We start from the raw sequence: 21,284 nt of genomic DNA on the forward strand, positions 1-21,284 counted from the left end.
CACAATATTAGAAAAATTATCTGACCCCCCCAAAACTGATATTTCTGTCTCTTTGGGGGGTACTGGGTCTTCATTGGGGGGTATAGTACCCCCCAGTACCCCCTGTAATTCGAACTATGTCTGTGACGTAAAGTGACAGTGATATTTTAGCAGATAATGGGTCTGGGTTTCGAACCTAGACCAATCCACTGTCAGGGGGCACCATGGCTGCCTTGCTTTGCCTGTGCAGTTTTTGGAATTTGGTATTTGGAATTTCTTTTTAAACATTCTTTTTGTTTTTGTTCCTGCTCCTGACAGTCTCTGAGGATCATGGGTCAATCTGTGACTGATGTCCTGGATATTCTTGGAGAGCTCCGTCTGGAGCTGCTCAGTGACATGCAGTGGGAAGACATCGACTTCATCTCCTCACTGTTTGGTGAACGTCTGCGGCTGTTCTTGCCCTTCGCCTCCGGACAACTTCTGCACTGTGTCAGCAGGAAGAACCTCACCTGTGAAACCTACCAGTACATGTATGTTCCAAAGCGAGAGAACAGTAATTTCACAATGTCACATTTTGTGGCAGACAGTTATTAAGTGAGAAAATTGAGTAGGTTGAGTGTTCAGATTACCAAATAACGTGAGGACAAGCGTGAAAACACATTATTATTGTGTCTCTCTTGCTCAACTCAGCTGCAGAGTGACGGTTACAGTACGTTGCTTGGTAACAGTAGATGCCAAAATTATTGTTTGGAACTATTTTTGGGGGGCGGAGGATGAACTAACAAAAATGAACGATAGAAAACACAATATGGTGTATTTTTACTTGATTAGTTGTGTGTGTAACTGTTGTACATTTGCAATATGGCACTTAAGATATACCCACGACTGTGGTTCGGCACCCCCACCTTTGCTCATAGCTTATTCATAGCCTCTCCCTATGCTACAGATCTTTTATTTATTTTCTTATTTCATCACACGTCAAAACACACACACACACACACACACACACACACACACACACACATATCTAACTTTCTCCAACTTTTGCACATCTTCATAGAAATTTTTATTTATTATTTTTGCCTAGCCAACACACACACACAAAACACACACACTTACATCATTAATGTCATCACCTCACATACATACAGCGCACTGCTTGCTACAGTAAGCCTCCTCTACATACTTGCTGCACACTGCCCCCCCCCCCCCTCCTCCCTACATACACAGCACATTGTCTTCAGGATCTTCTCCAACACACATCCTCTACATACTTACAGCACACTGCCCCCACCTACCCACACACACACTACACACACACACACACACACATACACAGTCACTGCTCCACTCCCCTCCTGCCCACACACACATCTTCACTGTCATCACTCACATACATCATACATACAGTACTCTGCTTGCAATAGTAAGTCCCTTCACCATACTTGCAGTACACTGCCCCCCCCTCTCCCCTACCTACACAGCACATTATTTCATCAGGAAGCTTCTCCAACACACATCCCCGACATACTTACAGCACACTGCCGTCCCAATACACAGCACATTGTCGCATGAGGAAGCTTCTCCAACACACATATTGCACACTGCCCTCTCCCCACATACACAGCACACTATCCCATCTCCCCTGTCATCCCCCCAACACACACACCAAGACCCCTGGCAGTTGGGTTAAGCCCTTGAGCCGTGGATCTGCCCTAGGTTTCTTCCTTGGTAAGGGAGTTTTTCCTTGCCCCTGTTGCTCTTGGGTGCTCCTTGTTGCCCCCCCCCCCCCCCCCCCAATCCCAATCCTCCCCCACCTTTCTTATGCAGCCCTTGCCACTTAATCTACTAAACCCCTCTTCTACTGCACTTTTTACCCCAGACATAATTTCACTGCATTTCTTACTTCCAGTAACTATATGCATGTGACAATAAACTTCCTTGTATCCTTGTATTTATGATAAGATATGATGCAGTATGACTCAGTATAGTATGATGGTATGCAGTACTGTTGCATATGATATGACATATGTAATTATTATGCTATTCTATCATTAAATCACTGCTTTGTAACTTTCAATTGTATAATTAACAATTAACTGTATTAATTAACTTCTCCAGTGTGACTGAGCTGAGTCTTCAGTTTGATCACATGACAGAGGAGCAGGCCGAGAACGTTCTCAAGTTCTTCATTTTGTCCTTCCTGTCCAGAAACACATCAGGTCAGAATTAAGACATGGGTTCCTGAAATATGTTTGTGATCTCTTAATGCAATGGTCTATATTTGTATGTGCATACATATAGATTGTATTGTCTGCATGAATACTGTCTGCATCATGTATATGTATGTAATATGTAACTGATTCTATACTTGTGTTGTCTCTCCTAGATCCAGGATGTATCTCCAACAATAGCATGGCGTGGCTTCTCAACAACTACGGGCAATTCTCTGGCCTTGTCCCACTCAAAAGTCTACTTGATGCCAATAAGTACTTCAATCCGGTAAGTGATGTATTGTATTCAAATAAGAAACCCTTATTTCTACTGTGAATCTGTGCGAATACCACATGCTTTGACTCTCATCAAGGGCTGCTATACATGTCTATCTCGCCCCTTATGTAATGAAACATCCACCACAATTGGCTGTATTGTTAAGATTTGGGTAATAAGAAGCAAGATGTTATTCAGTGCTTCCTGCTTTTACATTTCATGAAGATAGATGAAAGGTAATCATAGTTGTTAGCCAAACTAAGGTGTCAACAAAAACATATGGAAATCAATACAAACCAACTCTTCAGAGCAAAACATTGACATGGATTGTAAACTCTCTCTGTCTCCCCTGTTTGTCCCCAGCTGGCTGTCCTGGAGCTGCTCTCTCCCCAGCAGAAGGCGGAGCTGATCCTCCTGCCTCTCGGAGACCTTCCCCCACAGGAGGTCATCAGGGTCGTCTTCAACCACCTCCTGCAGCCTCCCCAGCAGACACAGATGCCCGAGGTCCTGCAACATCTAGTCAGGATTGCACAAGAGGTAAAATGCTACATAGACAATACTTCATTTCAGATTTCAAACAAATTTGGAAATTCTTACTAATGCTTTTTAAAAAGAAATCACTATATCACAATAACTTCAAGAGACATGTTTTTAAATACTGATTTTATTTTGACATCTTATTTCTTCACAGGACGAGATACCGTGTCTCACCCTTCAGTTAGTGTAAGTGCGGTTCAGATCTTATTCACTGTCAATAAAATTATTCATGCTGGTGATATAAACATGTTTAAAAAGTTTAATGCTGATGCACTTTTTGCTATTATTAATAGTATAAATAGTTACAGTAATCAGTAACCAATTCTAACTTCCCCACCCCAGATCAGAGAACCTGTACATGGGTCTGTCATATGTGCCTCCTGAATTAGAGCATATCATCTACACAACCGTCGATCAACTTAGAGGGAACTCACCACAAGGTTCATTACTTTATATGCAATATATTGCTGATATCTACATATAATGTATTTATACTGTAGCCTATAACGTTCTTGTCTGTTTTTTGTCTGAACAGGTTGCATACTTCCACAGCCACCTTCAGTAAGTGTTGCTATGTGTTGTGTGTGCCCGGCTATGTTGAATTGACGATCTATAATGATATATAGATATAATCAGATATACTGACTGCGTCTCTTTCTTTTCCACTCTAGTGTCCTTTCACAAGGGTTAATGGTAAGTTCATTCTCAGGCAAAGTCAATTTAATCACATGCAGTACATATTATCTATGTCTTTTTATACCCCAGAATGTTGGAATGTACATAATACTTTCCTGTGATTTTTGCAGAGACTGAAATTTGCTACAGGACAAACAGGTTTGCACAACCACTTTTTCTGTATTTCTTCTTGCCCTAATGACTAGAACATTGTATATTTCTACAATGTATAGTTCTGCCCAATTTACAGAGCCAGGGCAGCGGAGGAACATCAGAGTTTGTTTGATATTAATTTATTTACCAATTTAATTACGAGCTCATATGTCAGGAAGGCCAATGGGAATTAGGAATGTAACTAGAAATACAATGCCAGAGGAATTACAATAGTGGATGGAAAGCTGCTGGCTTAATGTTGGTGGGGAGATTCCTGGAAAAAAAAAAACACTGAATCACTTAATCTTTGAGATCATACAAACCCTTGTACCAAAAAACGTTGTGTGTCAGCCGTCCTTGAGATATCACACTCAAGGTGGGTTTGACCTTGACCTTGACATTTGACTTCATCATTGAGTCCATGTTCACACCAAATTTGAAGCATATACGTCAAGCCGTTCTGAAGTTGTAACACAAGCACGAAACCTGACCTTTGGAAAATGTAGTTCAGAGAAAGCCTAATTGTATGCAATGCTATAGGCTACCTGCAAAACGGGGCTTTCAGTTGGTGTTGATGTCTGCTCCTTCTGCGCCCAGATAACAATTAGTCATTGAATCTATTGTAATGCCGAAGAGTAGTTAGGAGACGGGGAGGCTGAGATACCGTTCCAAACTCCGGTAATTTATTTTTTATAAAGGATGTACAGGCTAAGGTACGGGTAGCAGGAGGTGTCCACTACAAAACAAGAAACTGATCTTGATAAATTAGGTCTCAATCACTCGTCATTCACTCTCATCGGCAGACAACACAACGCAACACAACCCACTCACACGTAATTTACTTCTCCTCTGACTAAACTTACTAGACGTCTTAGAACCCCCTATTCTATTCCCTCCCCTTATCAATCGCTAACCTATCCGAACCCCTAAATATTCCCTCCCGGACACCTCCCCCCAATCAAAACACATCAGAACTTATTGACACATTCTATGACACAGAAGGGAGAGGGAGACACAGACACTCTCGCGCGCACACACACACACACGCCGGGAAAACAGAAGACACAGGGGAACACAAGGGAAAGTCCAACACAGTCCAGCAAATAGCCTTGGCGCTACACTATGTTAAATAAACTTTGTCAATGTTAAATCATTGAATCACTGTCGCACTGCAACATAGTTTCTACATCACTTTTGCACCCTTCATTAATATTGAAGCAACATTGAAATTCTAACTAGCCTACATATCAACAGGATTTTAATTGGTATTAAACCACTATTAATCTGGCAAGATATTGGAAAATTCATATCCTGCTTTATCTACAGCCAGGATAAATTTGACTAGGCCTATAGGTATGTCTGGTTTAGGCTACACAAGCTTGCATAAATAACCATTGACAACTTGTTTAGATAGATAGATAGAGATACTTTATTGATCCCCAGGGGAAATTCAAGGTCTCAGCAGCATACAACACAAACACATTCTTTAACAGCAGAAAGAGTAATTAAAGTATATGTAGCACCCCTCTACTCTACTTAATAATAAATTGCACTTTAAAGTAAAAGGAGGTGCTTCTATGAGTTACTGTTAAGTTTAGGCCAGTTCTAGGTTCGGCATTAAGGGGGGAGTAAATTGACAAGGACACCAGTATGTAAAATGTTATAAATAAATAATGCAGGTTTATTAAATGCAAGAATATATTTTCTCTAAGAGAAAAGAAGAGAAAATATTAGTAAATAGAAAATAAATAATAAATAAATACAAAACCCTATAAAATAATAAAAGAGCTCTTAAAAATTCAAAGTATCAAATCAATAGTAAAAAACTCAAATGTACAAAAGAAAAGAAATACCCGGGTAAGGTGGTGTGAGTGTACAATGTCAGTGTATGTGTGAAGGCTTATCTGTATCCAGGGAACAGATCCAAGGGGTTGGTTATCCAGTATGAAAGGGCAGTTCAAGGGGTTGGTTATCCAGTATGAAAGGGCAGTTCAAGGGGTTGGTTATCCAGTATGAAAGGGTAGAACAGTTCAATCGATCCAAGGGGACTGACTCGCCATCCAGTGTTCCAGTGTACATAAAAAACCAATCTGCATACAGCAGTTTGAGAATACAATTAAGGATATATATTCAATATCAAAGTCGTAAGATATCATTAAATTCCAATTGAACTACAATTCCAGTTCAATTAAGTCCTATTAACTTAGCTAGGCACAAACTACGACGTTAGCGTCGCTGGTAATGAGAGAGAAGAGGTGCCGTTCTCACTCACACACACACACAGGCTACTACTGTGCGCGCTCCTCTAAACATTCTAATATTAACGTCTCCTATCTCTTAGGAGTTCGTTACTACCAACGATCATATATTTAAAATCATGTAATTCAATATATTCATTAACAACTTCTCTATTACTCAAAAACATACTTAAAGACAATATTATTACAATAGCAGCACTTAAAAGAACAATAAAGTAAAAGCATCTCCGATTGGTTTTTAATTAGTTAGCTCAGTTTTCTAGCATGCTAATCATCCTATTGACTTGAATGCACTATCAGCTAACGGTGCTAATCACTCGCTAGCAGAATGCTAGCAAAGTATTTTAACTCACCGGAGTTCGAGGTTCAAACAACACAGGTCTTCAACAATCCGTAGAAAAATAGATATAAGGAAAGGTAAAATGATTCAATATGATAGATAGATTTAGAAAAAGTTAGATTAGAGTTAGATAAAGAGTATTATTTTTCTTAAGAGGATTATCAGTAACGTCTAATCAATTTCATTCAAGTGGAGTCTCGAGAGTGAAAAACAAACCCGTCACCTAGGAGATGACTATACCACAATAAAAGTATTTTAGAATACCTGCACTTTCAAGCAGACCAAAAAGAGAATGAAAAAGAAATACATATCATCATGTAAACTCAGCTTCTTGTTCTGGCTACTTCTTCATATTTATTCTATTTATTCATATTTATATATTAAAATATTTATTGAACTCAAACTGTTCTAAAACTAAAGTTATGGTCTTAGTAACCAAACTTTAAGGTGGGTTACACCCTCCCCCCTTAAATCACCCTGAGTCCCTTCATGGGTGTCTACAGGTCTAACTTTCGGAAAGCTATATCCTCAGGAGTGAGTGATTTTCTAGCTCATTAAAAGAGACCATGGCCCTATTAAGACCATCTAATATGGTGTGGGCGAAAGAAATAAGGGGGTTCCCTAGCTGGGAATACTGAAAGCGGCTGGGAGCTCTCCGTGATCTCTCAGATCTCCTGGTGGGAGGATCTTCAGATGGCACTTCATCATCTGGCACCTCATGGAGTTCAGGTGCTTCCGAGGGCTCTTTCTCCAAGTTCCCAAAGAGGGGGTCATCTTGAGACTCATTTGCTATGTCTCTCCAACAGTCACCCACGGGCTCAGGAAAGTAATTCTCACCGATCGCTGCTCTTTCAGCTTCTGCAGCAGCAACAGAGACAGGGCTTCCAGTGGCAGCAGCAGAGACAGGGCTTCTAGCGGCAGAGACAGGGCTTCCAGCGACAGTGACAGGGCTTCCAGCAGCAGCAGCATAGACAGGGCCTCCAGCAGCGTCAGCACCACGGATAGGACCCTTGGCAATGGCAGCACCATGGACACGACCCTTAGCAGTGGCAGCATGGACAGAACCTTCAGGAGCAGCAGCACAGACCGGTAAGGCATCATCCAGGGATTCCACAGGTAAGTATCCCTCATGCTTCTCAGGTCCGGCTGGGTGAACAGCTGGGGAGTCATGGCGGCACTTGGGAATCTTGTAGACTCTGGAGAATCTGGTCTCATAGAGAGCCGGGGGAATTTCAGAGCAGGATGAGTCATCACTCTCAGGGTCTGAAGCTTCACTTTCTGACAGTTGAACAGGATTGTTCCTTGTTCGCGGTCGTCGTGTTGTTCCCTTCTCAGATTGCTCTAGAGGTTCCTCATCTGTCAACACTCCACAAGGCAGCAGCAGGTCTCTGTGGAGAGTGCGTGTTGGACCATCTGTCCCCTCAGGTTGGACAACATAGACAGGTAAGTCATTCACCTGCTTGATCACTTTGTAGACACTTGACTCCCACCGGTCAGCCAGCTTGTGCTTGTTCCGTAGCCGCAGATGTCGAACGAGGACACGGTCTCCCTCCGCTAGAGCAGACGCGCGGACAGACTTGTCAAAGCGTCTTTTGTTTCTGACAGCAACCTTCTCTGCATTCTTCATAGCCAGTTCGTAACTCTCTTTGAGGTGAGACTTGAGCTTTGTCACGTATTGAGAGTGGGAGGTAGATTGGACACCTCTAACTGGCAGTCCGAACGCGATGTCAATCGGAAGGCGGGGGCGTCTGCCGAACATGAGCTCATAAGGGGAGAAACCGGTGACTTCGTTCTTAGTGCAGTTGTAGGCGTGAGTGAGGGGTTTCACAAAATCACGCCATCTGCTCTTCTCCTTGTCTTTCAATGTTCCCAGCATACTCAGGAGGGTGCGGTTGTACCGCTCAACTGGGTTTCCACGTGGGTGGTAAGGACTTGTCCTAACCTTCCTGATCCCAGTGATGGCACAGAGCTCCTTAATGGTGTGAGACTCAAAGTCTCGGCCCTGGTCACTGTGGAGTCTCTCAGGGAATCCATAGTGGACAAAGAATTGCTCCCACAGACACCGTGCCACAGTGCAGGCTTTCTGATCTTTGGTTGGAATTGCAACTGCGTACTTGGTGTAGTGGTCGGTGATCACCAGGATGTCTTTGGTGTTGCGGTCAGGTTCCAGGGACAGAAAATCCATACAGACCAACTCCATTGGTCTAGTGGTCTGGATGTTGACAAGGGGTGCTGCCTTATCTGGCTGAGATTTCCGCCTGACGCATCTGCCACAGGACTTGATCTTCCTCTCAACCTCCGCAGCCATCTTCGGCCAATAGAAGCGAGATCTGACCAGGTCAAGAGTGCGGTCGATACCAAGATGCCCCATGTCATCGTGCAGACTCTTGAGTACAGCTGATCTCAACTCATGAGGTAGCACGAGCTGACAGACTGGGCGGGAGTCACACTGCCGGTTCCTGTACAGGATGCCATTCTTGAGTTCCAGGCGGTTCCACTCCTTCGCCATCAACTTGAGCTCTGGAGAAGCAGCCATGAGCTGGGGTGTGACCTGTTCTCCTAACTCAAGCAGGGTGATGACTTGGCCTATGGCAGGATCAGCCCTCTGGTGTCGCCCAAGCTCTTCCTCTGAAAACCTGGGAATGGTGGCATGTCCTTCAAGGCAGTTGTCCTCTTCAAAGGCATCTGGCACCGCCTCAGGATGGAGTGCGAGGGATTCGACCAGCGTCACGGGTGAGTCTGGCTCAGTATTGCAGAGGAGGTGTTTGTGACAGGCAGCGGTGATCACATCAGCAGGTAAGTTGGTCTCAGTAGCTGAAAACAAGTGGTGGGAGGTGAACTGCTTTATCCTCTGATGCTCTTCCAGCGAAGCCTGGTCACTCATCACCTCACTGTGAGGACGTCTGGAGAGTCCGTCTGCATCCTGGTTCTGTTTTCCAGCTCTGTACTTGATGTTAAAGTCAAAAGTGGAGAGAGCTGCCAACCAACGGTAGCTTGCTGCATCCAACTTTGCAGAGGTCAGGATGTAAGTCAAGGGGTTATTGTCCGTTATGACTGTAAAGGTGTTGCCGTACAGGTAGTCATGAAACTTTTCGACAATAGCCCACTTCAAGGCCAAAAACTCTAGCTTGTGAGCTGGATATCTGGACTCGCTGGATGACAGACCCCGGCTGGCATAAGCAATGACCCGGCTTTGCCCATCTTGCTCCTGATACAGAGCTGCTCCTATGCCGATGGTGCTGGCGTCAGTGTGTAGCACATAGGGCAGCTGTTGATCAGCGAATCCGAGGACTGGGGAGGTTGTCAGTCTCTCAATGAGGGTTTCAAAGGCCTGCTGACATGCAGGAGTCCAGCGGTCTGCAAACGGCTCTTTAGGGTGGAAGTATTTCACGCCAGTCTTGCTCCTATGTCCCTTCCGGGCGGGTGGATAACCGGTGGTGAGGGCATTCAGGGGTTTCACAATCTTAGAGTAGTCTCTGACAAAGCGGCGGTAATATCCAGAGAATCCCAGGAAAGACTGCAGCTCTTTGAGAGTCTTGGGCACTGGCCAGGTGGTTAAGGCTCTGATTTTCTCTGGATCAGTGTGAACTCCATCCCTTGACACGACATGTCCAAGGTAGCGTACAGAGGTCTGGAAGAACCGACACTTGTCTGGGGACAACTTCAGACCGTTGTCTCTGAGCCGTGTCAAAACGTGGGTCAGCCTGGTTTCATGCTCTTCCAAAGACTTGGAAAACACAATCAGGTCATCAATGAAGACAAGGACTTCTTTCAAGTTGATGTCTCCCATGCACTTCTCCATCAGCCGTTGAAAGGTGGAGGGGGCGTTTGTTATTCCCTGAGGCATACGATTGAACTCGTAGAAACCTAATGGACAGACAAAGGCGGTTTTGGGCTTGTCAGTCTCTTCCATCTCAATCTGGTAGTACCCAGACTTCAGGTCCATGACTGAGAACCACTGGGACCCAGAGAGAGCGGAAAAGGTCTCTTCCACATTAGGCAGTGCATAGGCATCTTTGATGGTCTGGTTGTTCAATTTTCTGTAGTCGACACACAGTCTGACGTCGCCACTCTTCTTCCTGACAACCACAATGGGAGAGGAAAAGGGAGATTCAGACTCCCGGATGATTTCTGCGTCAAGGAGGGTCCGGAGGTGTTTACGGACTGCCTCATAGTCTTGGGGATGGATTGGCCTTGACCGCTGCTTGAAGGGTGTTTCATCTCTGAGCTTGAGGTGGTGTTTTACTCTGGTTGCATGGCCATAATCCAACTCGTGGTGGGCAAAGACGTCAGAGAACTGCCTCAGTCTGTGTGTGACTCTGTTCTTCCAGGACTCTGGTACTGGAGATACACCGAAGTCGAACTTCAAGTCAGGTGTCTCAGCTAAACATGGCTGCTGGTAGGACAGCTGACAACACTTGACTGTCTCAGGCTGCTTGGATTCCAGAGAAGGACTGGAAATGATGTCAAGAGGGGTGCTCAGCTCAGCAATAACGCAGTTCGCAGGTAATGTGATGTCATGCTCTGTTTCATTTCTGACCCAAACAGGAAGCTTGGAGGGGTGCTGTGATGGCAAAGTGATGAGGCAAGTGTCCACAAAGATTCCACCTGGCAGGGCTGAGGCGGTCGGATGTTCAACTAGGGCACATCTCTCAGCGGTGACATTGCTGGTGCTCACGTGACCCTCTAGAGGAACTTTCCCTCCAGCGGGGACTACGTTGGGCTCTTTCCCTCTAAGCGTCACTGTTCCAAGGTGTCCACTCGTTCGCTGTTTCTTTCTAAGTTCCAGCATCTTCAAGATCTGTGTGTATCCAGGCAAAGGGGAAGTCAGGCTGGAGGTGTGGTGATCACAGTGCTCATCATAAAGCATGTCCAGTGTGTTGGTGCCAATCAGAACAGGTATGTCACTGCTGGAGCGGATGTCAGGGATGACTAAAGCCAGGCTGTGTACTTCAGGTTCTGTGTCAATGAACTCCTTGGGGAAAGCTATCTTGAGCTCTACATACCCGAGGTATGGAACAGACTGTCCGTTAGCTCCCTCAACTTCAAGGAGATGGCTCATGGGATGGATGGGCTGATGAGACAGGTGGTCTTGATAGAAGGACAGAGATACAGTTGTCACCTGAGAGCCTGTGTCAAGCAAGCCGTTGCAGTGCACGCCGGAGATGGTGAGGTTAGCAGTGCACTTATGACCGATGAGCCCTCTAGGGACGTTGGGATGTTGCTTTGAGCCTGCATAAGAGAGCCTTGCTTTAGTCGGTGGAGTGGTGGTGATGGGGCAGGGGGGTTTCTTAGTTCCTGTTTGCCCCCTAACAGAAACTAATGCTGGTTTAAATGAGCAGAACCTGAAACACCATGGACTCTATCCCAGGCCTGCTGCTTCTCTCTGAGCTCCCTTCTCTTAGCATCAACCAGCGCTGGATTTGCCAGGTCACTGCACACTGAGGAGAGGTGGCCATCTTCTCCACAGTTGAAACAGTAACCAGGTTTTGGCCTCTTGGAGACTGTCCCGTCACGCATGGGTAGTGCGTGGTTGGAGTTGGCCTTCAGTCCAGCTCTGTTTACGCCCTCCTTCTTCATTGAAGATTTTTTGGACTGCTCAGACTGTGAGGCTGTCAGGGAGGCAAGCTGAACTTTAAGTTGAGCAATCTCCTCTCTCATTTGCTTCTCACCTGCAGAGAGTGTCTCCGTGAACTGCGTGTCAATGCCGAACTCATCTACATTGCAGTCCCAAACGTGGTGATATTTGGACTGGGCTTTGGTTCTGGAAAGACCCAGGTGCTGAGACATTCTGCTGGATTTTGCAGCCTGTTTATCCTCCTCAGTCCGGAGAAGCAGCAACAGATCAGAGAATGGAGGCGGAGCATTCTTCTTGTTCTCAAGCTGAAGACTGGAGATGAGAGCGTTGTTCCAACAACCTCTACAAAACTGTTTTAACAGCTGGCGGTCAAAGTCATTAAATAGAATGCCTCCTCTTTGCACGACGCGGTTGAGTGCTGTCTGCAGACGGCTCAGGTAAGCAGAGGGCTTCTCGCCAGCATCCTGGTGGGTGTTAAGAAACTTTGCGAAAAGCTCATCGCCATCTTCAACTGTGCCGTAGGCAGAATCAAGGATGTGGAGATAGGCATTGACATGAATGTGAGGCCCTAAGTGTTTCACCAGGTTGGCTGCAGGAGGCAACAGGCTCTCCACAATCTTCCTTGTCACATGCCTTGCAGACACACTCGGGTCAGAAAGGAGAAACTCAGTGTGGCTGCGCCATGTCTCGTAGTCCACTTCATGGTTCGGAGTAGGCAGTCTACCAGAGAAGAACCGCAGCTTAGTGCTGCTGTGAGAAGATATGCCTTCAGTGCCTCGGACAATGTGCTCCACTACCACCTTCTGCACCTCAGGCGTTGTGAGCTGACTCACAGGAAGTGTGTAGGATGGTCGTCTGCTAAGCGAGGGAACATCAGTGTCAAGCTGAACGGGAGGAGGAGTGCCACTGAGAACATTGGCTGCCATGATGGATGGTGAAGCTGATCTGTGGCGATGAAGAGATGCATGCCGGTCGTCAGAGGTTGATGCTGGGCTGTGCATTGTTGAGACACCTGAGCTTTCAACAGGGATGGACGGTAAGGAAGGGGGCGCTTCAGTTCCAAGAGAACCTTGGAGACGGGAGAGCTCATCATGCAGAAGTGACTGCAAGTCCAGACCGCTCAGTTTAGCTATGTCTCTTAAGGAGTCAAGGTATGTCTGTGTTAAATTACTTCCCACATACCTTGAATAAACACTAGACAGTTGCCTAATGCAGTGGACAGTGCTGGGGTCATCTGGGGAAGGCCTATAGAGTGGTAGCTGACCTAGCTTCTCTACTGTAAGCCCTGACTCAAACTCAACAATGACTGTGTTTTGTAATTCTGGATCAGAGCTACTTACGTGTATCACCCGTGAAAAAGGCCCATGTTCCTCTAAAAACCTAAACATTTCTCCATCTGCATCACTATCACTCATACCACTGACTAAGACTGAATTTGGCACTTTAACATTTTTTTGTCTAACCACATCCATTTCAAACATACAGTTTCAATGTAAAATCTGAGTTTCAATGTAAAATCTAAAGTCCAATAGAAAATATGTAAATGCAAAAACAAAATATATATACACTATAAATACTAATTACAAAATTGTCAACACTGCCCCCCTCCTGGCTGGCTCGCCAAGTTTTATGTAGCACCCCTCTACTCTACTTAATAATAAATTGCACTTTAAAGTAAAAGGAGGTGCTTCTATGAGTTACTGTTAAGTTTAGGCCAGTTCTAGGTTCGGCATTAAGGGGGGAGTAAATTGACAAGGACACCAGTATGTAAAATGTTATAAATAAATAATGCAGGTTTATTAAATGCAAGAATATATTTTCTCTAAGAGAAAAGAAGAGAAAATATTAGTAAATAGAAAATAAATAATAAATAAATACAAAACCCTATAAAATAATAAAAGAGCTCTTAAAAATTCAAAGTATCAAATCAATAGTAAAAAACTCAAATGTACAAAAGAAAAGAAATACCCGGGTAAGGTGGTGTGAGTGTACAATGTCAGTGTATGTGTGAAGGCTTATCTGTATCCAGGGAACAGATCCAAGGGGTTGGTTATCCAGTATGAAAGGGCAGTTCAAGGGGTTGGTTATCCAGTATGAAAGGGCAGTTCAAGGGGTTGGTTATCCAGTATGAAAGGGTAGAACAGTTCAATCGATCCAAGGGGACTGACTCGCCATCCAGTGTTCCAGTGTACATAAAAAACCAATCTGCATACAGCAGTTTGAGAATACAATTAAGGATATATATTCAATATCAAAGTCGTAAGATATCATTAAATTCCAATTGAACTACAATTCCAGTTCAATTAAGTCCTATTAACTTAGCTAGGCACAAACTACGACGTTAGCGTCGCTGGTAATGAGAGAGAAGAGGTGCCGTTCTCACTCACACACACACACAGGCTACTACTGTGCGCGCTCCTCTAAACATTCTAATATTAACGTCTCCTATCTCTTAGGAGTTCGTTACTACCAACGATCATATATTTAAAATCATGTAATTCAATATATTCATTAACAACTTCTCTATTACTCAAAAACATACTTAAAGACAATATTATTACAATAGCAGCACTTAAAAGAACAATAAAGTAAAAGCATCTCCGATTGGTTTTTAATTAGTTAGCTCAGTTTTCTAGCATGCTAATCATCCTATTGACTTGAATGCACTATCAGCTAACGGTGCTAATCACTCGCTAGCAGAATGCTAGCAAAGTATTTTAACTCACCGGAGTTCGAGGTTCAAACAACACAGGTCTTCAACAATCCGTAGAAAAATAGATATAAGGAAAGGTAAAATGATTCAATATGATAGATAGATTTAGAAAAAGTTAGATTAGAGTTAGATAAAGAGTATTATTTTTCTTAAGAGGATTATCAGTAACGTCTAATCAATTTCATTCAAGTGGAGTCTCGAGAGTGAAAAACAAACCCGTCACCTAGGAGATGACTATACCACAATAAAAGTATTTTAGAATACCTGCACTTTCAAGCAGACCAAAAAGAGAATGAAAAAGAAATACATATCATCATGTAAACTCAGCTTCTTGTTCTGGCTACTTCTTCATATTTATTCTATTTATTCATATTTATATATTAAAATATTTATTGAACTCAAACTGTTCTAAAACTAAAGTTATGGTCTTAGTAACCAAACTTTAAGGTGGGTTACATATATAATATAAAAACACAACTAAGCAGTAAGGACAGTAGAAGATAAAGAATAGGCTAAATATACTAAAATACAAATTATACTAACACTTAATACAATATATAAAATTATACTAAAATACAAATTACAAAAATACAAATTATACTAACACTTCAATCAATTATAAAAACAGTATCCACAATGTGGTGATTAATAAATCAGAGGCGCTTGCAATGACTGAGGCAGGGACTGAGCCTGTGATTCTCTGTGCATAGTAAGGTATGGTAAGGTGCTCTGTGTGAATGAGTGTCATGGTGGTAGTGCAATGGTGATAGTGGTCATGGTGATAGTGCAAATGAGCACCTTAACAGTGCAACAATGCAGAAATCAAGTAAAGTAAAGTCTATATATCTATATATTTAACTATTTAAAAAAATGTATAAGTGTGGCCACAGTTCGGCTGTGGCGTGGAGGGGGGGGGGGGGGTTATGCATATGTGCTAATATAGCACGCAAACAGTGAGGCATAAAGACAGTGGTACAAGTGGCTAGTGGACAGACAGTAGGCTACCAAACATGGAGGGGGTGAAGAGGCAGACAGACTATGCAGAGAAGTCTATCTCTCTTTCCTTAAGTGAGGCATTGAACAGTTTGAAAAGCAAGTGCATTTATTCATTCTTCTTCATTTAGAAATTCTTGTGTGCTGTGCTTTCCTGCCATCTATTTAGTAGGCTATAGCATAGACCTCCACTGATCCTCCACCATCCAGCAGCAGAGTAAAGCGGCACCTAACAGAAATAGAAGGGGGGGAACAGACAGCTGTGATATGATTCAACTGAACAAACTAGAAGCTAAGCCTACAATCAAGTCATTTTATGCCACAACCTACCACTCATACAAACGTATCGGAACTCTACCTATTACCGTCGGTCCCGTATTTCCACGCGTGTATCAGGGATGGAAATTAAATATTTTTTCTACCTGCCACTGTGGCTGGTGGATTCCAAAATCTACCAGCCACTCAACTTTTTTACCAGCCACTAGAGAAACGGCATGAAAATGTGATATCATGATTATAGTAGGCTACCCAAAATGATCACGTTAATCGGCATTATTGCGATATGACTAAAATGTGCTGAGTTTTGCCCTAAACCTGTCCTCCAAGCACAGTAGCAACAAAACTAAAGGTCAACAGAACCACATTCATATGCTATAGTGTCTTGTCATAAAAGTGGTGTGGCTCCTTTAAGACTCCGTTTGTGTGAGTTCTGGAGCATCCTATAATCCAACTCTCTACTTGATCTAACTATAGTGTACATCATCTGATTTAAATATTTACAGGTATCAAGGCTATATTTAACATTTAGCATTTATTTTCTATTTGGCCCGTAATGAAATCATGCACTGAACAATTTAAGCACAGCTCAGCTTTAAGAAACGTAATATGCATGCTTAGCATTTTGTGAAACTACATTGGAAAAACTCTGGTTGTACAGTTATCTAGGCGATATTGTTAACATTTATTTTGTATTTGGCCTTATCATATATGACAAAAGCCCAACGCTGGAGACCGTGTAGACATTTGCTTCAATTTCAATTACGATTGAATTCAATTCGATTACTCGGGAACGGCTATAACTTGTATAAGGGAATGCTTTACACCTTTGCGTTCGGTAAATTCTGCTGTTTATTCTGATACGGTTTGTAATTTCTTTGAATGAAAAGTTTGTGAGATATTCCATCACGACGAATGGGTGTGGAGATGTCCGTCTGTCTGCCTCATAGGTCTAAATAGCAGCGTGTCGCGGGCCGGATTAAAATACCTAGGCCTACTATTCAAAAGATAACTACGTGAGAATATTAGTCTGTGAAGATATAACGCAGATCCACAGATCTCACTAGATTTATGTCTATGCAGTCATCCTGAAATAATCTAGCAGTGGCACATGAAAGCATAGTGACAGTTTCTTAATGGTAGTGAAGTGAAAGTGAAGCGTTGCACCAGTGCCATAGGCTATGCTGCGGTGGCGGCTCACTACGAGTTGTAGAACTTCAAATCAGCGCGATTTACCCTTATAGGCTGGTAACGTTAGGCTACATGATCCCTACAGACACTTTCTTATTTTTAACCGTCAATAAGTATGAAAATTAGACCGGATCTGACTATTTGTGGTACGCTAGCTCTACCCGCCACAGTGGCTGGTAAATTGACCAAATTCACCCGCCAGCGCACAAAACTACCCGCATTTGGCGTGGGGCGGGTGGTTAATTTCCATCCCTGGAGCTCCAGTGGAATTTTAATTTCACGACGAGAATTATCGGTCTAACCGTTCATGTGCCGTTGAAACGGTGTAAATAGGCGACCCATCAGGCCAACACTATAACTCCGAGCGTGGTAAACAAAATCGGATATTTCAGGCAGTAAATGCTCCCGTTAACAAAAAAAAAAAAAAAAAACAGATTTTGTTCAAATCTACACACCTATGGCTACTGAAAAATGTCAGGTTAATTTAGCAAATGTTATTTTGAAGTGTTAAAAAACATCGTTGTTTTAGAATTTCTGAACAAAAGTGGTGATAATTGGGGGTGTTACGATAGTTCAAAACGAAGCCTAGGCTGTTTCAGCCAGTGACTGTTTGCCATAGAAGGCCAATTCCCTCGCCAGTAGGCCTGTCAAACTCGATTCCTTTTAAGGATCCGGGTTATTCTGAGTCACTCATTAAACTGATCCGGGTTGAACGAGTCACTTGAGTCACTTGAGTCAGTATTGCTAAATCGCAAAGAAATTCAGTCCTACGTTCAAGCAGTGCAGTGGGGTGCTTCATTTCGTTAAGTGCCTTCTCATGTTGGATGTGGATCCTCCATGATTTGAAACCAGGTTTTTGCAGTACTTGCATTTAGCCTAAGAGTTTTGGTCTCCTGGTCAAAGTGCATCCACACATTGTTCATCTTTTTGGTGCTCATGTTCAGAAACTTTGATCTTATTGACAGGGAGGGTAGCCTATATTATAATAATTAATTATTTGTTGTTGTTTTGTTAACAATAGAAAATTTGCCTAGGTCTAATGCTACTCTGCTACAATGTTTATTACCACTACTATATACTAATAGTAGGCTACTAGGAATCTATTCTAATAGGTATTATAGGCAGCTAATAGGCCTACTAGGCAACTAATATTATTAGCCTATTAATCATAGCTATACATATATATATATATATATATATATATATATATATATATATATATATATATATATATATATGTATAGCTATGATATGTATATCATGTTAGGTAGCCTAATATAATATAATATAATATAATATAAAATAGCCTAATATAATAGCATCAAAATCTCCACCCACTCACGGGAAAGAAAGCAGTTTGAGCCAGACTGTTTATTTATTGTCTTAACCTAGCCTAAGCAATTGACTTTCAATGTAGACATAGAAACAGGAACGTAGAAATGCCCTGCAGTGACTAAATTATTATTATTATTATTATTATTATTATTATTACTACTACTACTACTACTACTACTATTCTCATTAGGCCTATTATTATTATCACCTTGACACGACTAGAAACTAGGCTACTTGCTCGTCTACAGATCCACTCATGACAATGTAGCCGGCTGATTCGACTGACTCGCACTCAAACATAATGTAACCGGTCCGCCCGCGGCTGATCCAAATGACCCAGGTAGGCTAGCCTACTCAAGCAACTCCATACAGAGCTTGCAATGTTTCGGACATTGCAACTGTCTTCGCGACCTAATTGCATTTTAAAGTAGGCTATGCGTGCAGAATATATGTTATTTCAGAAGTGAAAGCATGGCTTTTGTTGTGGATTTTCTTTTAACCTTGACGAGGAGTTACTCGTTCCTCTAAAGATCCACTCATGACAACGTAGCCGGCTGATTCGGCTGACTCGCACTCATAACAACAACGTAACCAGCCCGCTTGGCTGATCCGACTGGCTAGCCTACTCTCCATACAGAGCTTGCAATGTTTCAGACTGTCTTCGCGACCTAATTGCATTTTAAAGTAGGCTATGCGTGCAGAATATATGTTATTTCAGAAGTGAACGCATGGCTTTTGTTGTGGATTTTCTTTTAACCTTGACGAGGAGTTACTCGCTCCTCTAAAGATCCACTCATGACAACGTAGCCGGCTGATTCGGCTGACTTGCACTCATAACAACGTAACCGACCCGCCCTGCTGATCCAACTGACCCGGCTAGCCTGAGCAGCTCCATACAGAGCTTGCAATGTTTCGGACTGTCTTCGCGACCTAATTGCATTTTAAAGTAGGCTATGCCTACGTGTAGAACATTGTATGCTATTTCAGAAGTGAAAGAATGGCTTTTGTTGTGGATTTGCTTTTCACCTTGACGAGGAGTTACTCGCTCGTCTACAGATCCACTCATGACAACGTAGCCGGCTGATTCGGCTGACTCGCACTCATAACAACGTAACCGGCCCGCCCTGCTGATCCAACTGACCCGGCTAGCCTGAGCAGCTCCAAACAGAGCTTGCAATGTTTCGGACTGTCTTCGCGACCTAATTGCATTTAAAAGTAGGCCTAGGCTATGCCTACGTGTAGAACATTGTGTTATTTCAGAAGTGAAAGAATGGCTTTTGTTGTGGATTTGCTTTTCACCTTGACGAGGAGTTACTCGCTCGTCTACAGATCCACTCATGACAACGTAGCCGGCTGATTCGGCTGACTCGCACTCATAACGTAACCGCCCGGCCCAGCGATCCGACTAACCCGGGTATACAAAGCAGCTCCATTAAGAGCGTGCAATGTTTCGGACTGTCTGCGCGACCTAATTGCATTTTAATATGCTACATCTATACACCAAATCTAAAGTATGCCTAGGCTACATGCAGAACATTGAATGTTATTTAAGAGTTGAAGAATGGCTTTTGTTGTGGAATTGCTTTTCACTTTGAGGAGGGGCTACTCGCTCGTCTACAGCCACTCATGACAACGTAGCCGTAGCCGACTCGTACTCAATGTAGCCTAACCGGCTGGCTGATCCGACTAACCCGGCTCTGCGGGAAGTTAACCAGTTATCTCAGACTGCCTGCTCACTCAGTCGCTTGAGTTGATTTGTGGAGTTGTGGTTATCCTACTTACGAAATTGTTACATTTTTGGCAGCTATGATGGCTAGTAGGCTAGCTAATGTTGCAAGAGGTTTGTGTGTGGCGCTGTTTATCGTTTTAGATTGAATTGTAGTAGGACTCAACTGATCCGAGTTATTGATACTAGAGACTCGCGACTCATGGGTTAATTTAAAGATACGGGTGAAAGATCCGAGTGAATCACGACTCAAACAGGCGTACTCGCCAGGCCAGCTATCGCTAGGAAAGGCGGCTGACAATTTGACTGTGAAGTTTATTATTACTTAGCTGCTAACACTACCACCACCACTGCACACAACCACGAACCTAGATATATTTCCGAGGTCTAGCTAAACATAGCAGCTACAGTAGGCCTACGAGTTTGTTGCTTATCGATGACAGGTAAACGCCAGCTTGCTTGCTTACTTGTCTAGCGTCGTTAAAAATATCTAATCCCCTATTTCTCAAAAAGTGTAAACTTAAAAAAAAATCTGAAATAACTCTCTTGTCCAATTCCAGACCTACACAACTGTTATTTCAACATGTCTGTACGTTAAGCGGTTAGAGCCGCATTACTTTTTGAAAAGGTTATAATAAGAAGAAGCCAGGAGATTTCAAGATAGTGGATTCCATCCACTATAATGATACACTCAACTCACGTTGCAGTACAATGCACAAAGTTTGCAATTCGATTTTCTTGTGATTGTTTTAACAGAATAACCTGACAAATATTCTGACGTCTGATGAACAAGTGAAAAGCAGATTATACCCTATTCTGTTTAAAACGTACATTATGTACGTTACAAAAAGTGCAGTGGATTAGGATCGCAAACTCTGTTTTAAACTGGTTTGTTTTGCCCACTGCTTCACACCTCATGACCTGGAACATGTTTGTGGTTTCATAGCTCTGAGTTGCAGCATCTCTTGGATATGGGACAAGTACCCTGCCAATACAGCGTGTCAGAGTATGCATGCTCTGAGGTGAGGTGCTTTTTTAAC

The 21,284-nt window shown here is 43.1% G+C and overlaps 1 protein-coding gene across 1 annotated transcript in view; it reads left to right on the top strand.

Moving 5' to 3' along the window:
* mslnb (mesothelin b) overlaps window positions 1–21,284 on the top strand; it is a 290,146-nt gene that overhangs the window by 151,426 nt on the left and 117,436 nt on the right. The window contains exons 107-111 of the mRNA XM_042103582.1: window positions 3,349–3,446; window positions 3,542–3,567; window positions 3,678–3,699; window positions 3,813–3,840; window positions 21,191–21,266. Coding sequence (XP_041959516.1) covers window positions 3,349–3,446; window positions 3,542–3,567; window positions 3,678–3,699; window positions 3,813–3,840; window positions 21,191–21,266 — 250 coding nt within the window. The remainder of the gene's footprint in view (window positions 1–3,348; window positions 3,447–3,541; window positions 3,568–3,677; window positions 3,700–3,812; window positions 3,841–21,190; window positions 21,267–21,284) is intronic.

This window comes from Alosa sapidissima, chromosome 9, assembly GCF_018492685.1.
Source record: "Alosa sapidissima isolate fAloSap1 chromosome 9, fAloSap1.pri, whole genome shotgun sequence".
Lineage (NCBI taxonomy): Eukaryota > Metazoa > Chordata > Actinopteri > Clupeiformes > Clupeidae > Alosa > Alosa sapidissima.